At 45.4% G+C, this 951-nt stretch overlaps 1 protein-coding gene across 1 annotated transcript in view; it reads left to right on the top strand.

Moving 5' to 3' along the window:
- Nucleotides 1–223: 223 nt before the first annotated feature.
- LOC107081221 (plasma membrane calcium-transporting ATPase 2-like) overlaps nucleotides 224–951 on the top strand; it is a gene marked incomplete at both ends in the record, with an annotated part of 2,117 nt that continues 1,389 nt past the window's right edge. The window contains 2 exons of the mRNA XM_015369423.1: nucleotides 224–311; nucleotides 398–504. Of these exons, the coding sequence (XP_015224909.1) occupies nucleotides 224–311; nucleotides 398–504 (195 nt within the window). The remainder of the gene's footprint in view (nucleotides 312–397; nucleotides 505–951) is intronic.

Below are 951 nucleotides of genomic sequence, written 5' to 3'. Positions count from 1 at the left end.
AGAGAATCGAATCGTTTCACAGAATCGCTAAGGGAATCGAATCGTTTTAAATAATTGATAAGCGAATCGAATCGATTCACAGAATCGATAAGAGAATCGAATCGCTGTTTTTTATTTAGAAAACATAAATTTCTGCATATAAAAGCTGAAACCATCAGAGGTGATTTATTGTTGAACACCATAATCAGGCCGACGATTTCATCCATTGATTCTGTCTTTTTAGGTTGAACAAGAACGTCTGGACAAGGTTTGGCCCAAACTGCGAGTTCTGGCTCGGTCGTCGCCGACAGACAAACACACTCTGGTTAAAGGTGAGCGCCTCCTGCTGCAGCTGCTGAGAACCCACCGTTTTCACGCTCACTGACACAGATTGGTTCTGTTCCCCTCTGCCGATCAGGCATCATCGACAGCACGGTGGGAGAAACACGACAGGTGGTGGCGGTGACTGGAGACGGCACTAACGACGGCCCCGCCCTCAAGAAAGCTGATGTTGGCTTTGCCATGGTAACCATCGCTTCATATTTTCCTTTGTTTCAAAGCTCGGCTGGATTTTTTCTCCGCTCCAGCAGCTAAACAAGGAAATTAATTACGTGTCTAATGCAGTCTTCTAAGCTGAATGCCTGGGATTCATGGAGGCTGCTGTGAAATTGAATTATGAATCAATAAATGTTGAGCCTGGGTGCTCTGATGACTGCAGGATCCCTCCTCCACCATCAGATCAACGGGGAGGGAGACCGCCCTTTCCATGCGTCCCAGTGCCATAAACAAGATTCCTGGGATTTCACAGATAATCTAGTGTGGAGCATCTTCCACGCTCATACATGTTTAATGCCCGACTCTTCAGAGCTGCTTCCCTTTGAATCCAGAAAGTTCACAACCCGGATTCCTGCAGGGTCTTAAAATGTGAACTTAAATGTCTGATTGGTCTTTTTAGAAAAAACAAAATGTAAC

Source organism: Cyprinodon variegatus, unplaced genomic scaffold (assembly GCF_000732505.1).
Source record: "Cyprinodon variegatus isolate N-32 unplaced genomic scaffold, C_variegatus-1.0 Scaffold3459, whole genome shotgun sequence".
Taxonomy (NCBI): Eukaryota; Metazoa; Chordata; class Actinopteri; order Cyprinodontiformes; family Cyprinodontidae; genus Cyprinodon; species Cyprinodon variegatus.
Note: the sequence above shows the minus strand (reverse complement) of the source record. Positions and strands in the feature narration are given on the sequence as shown.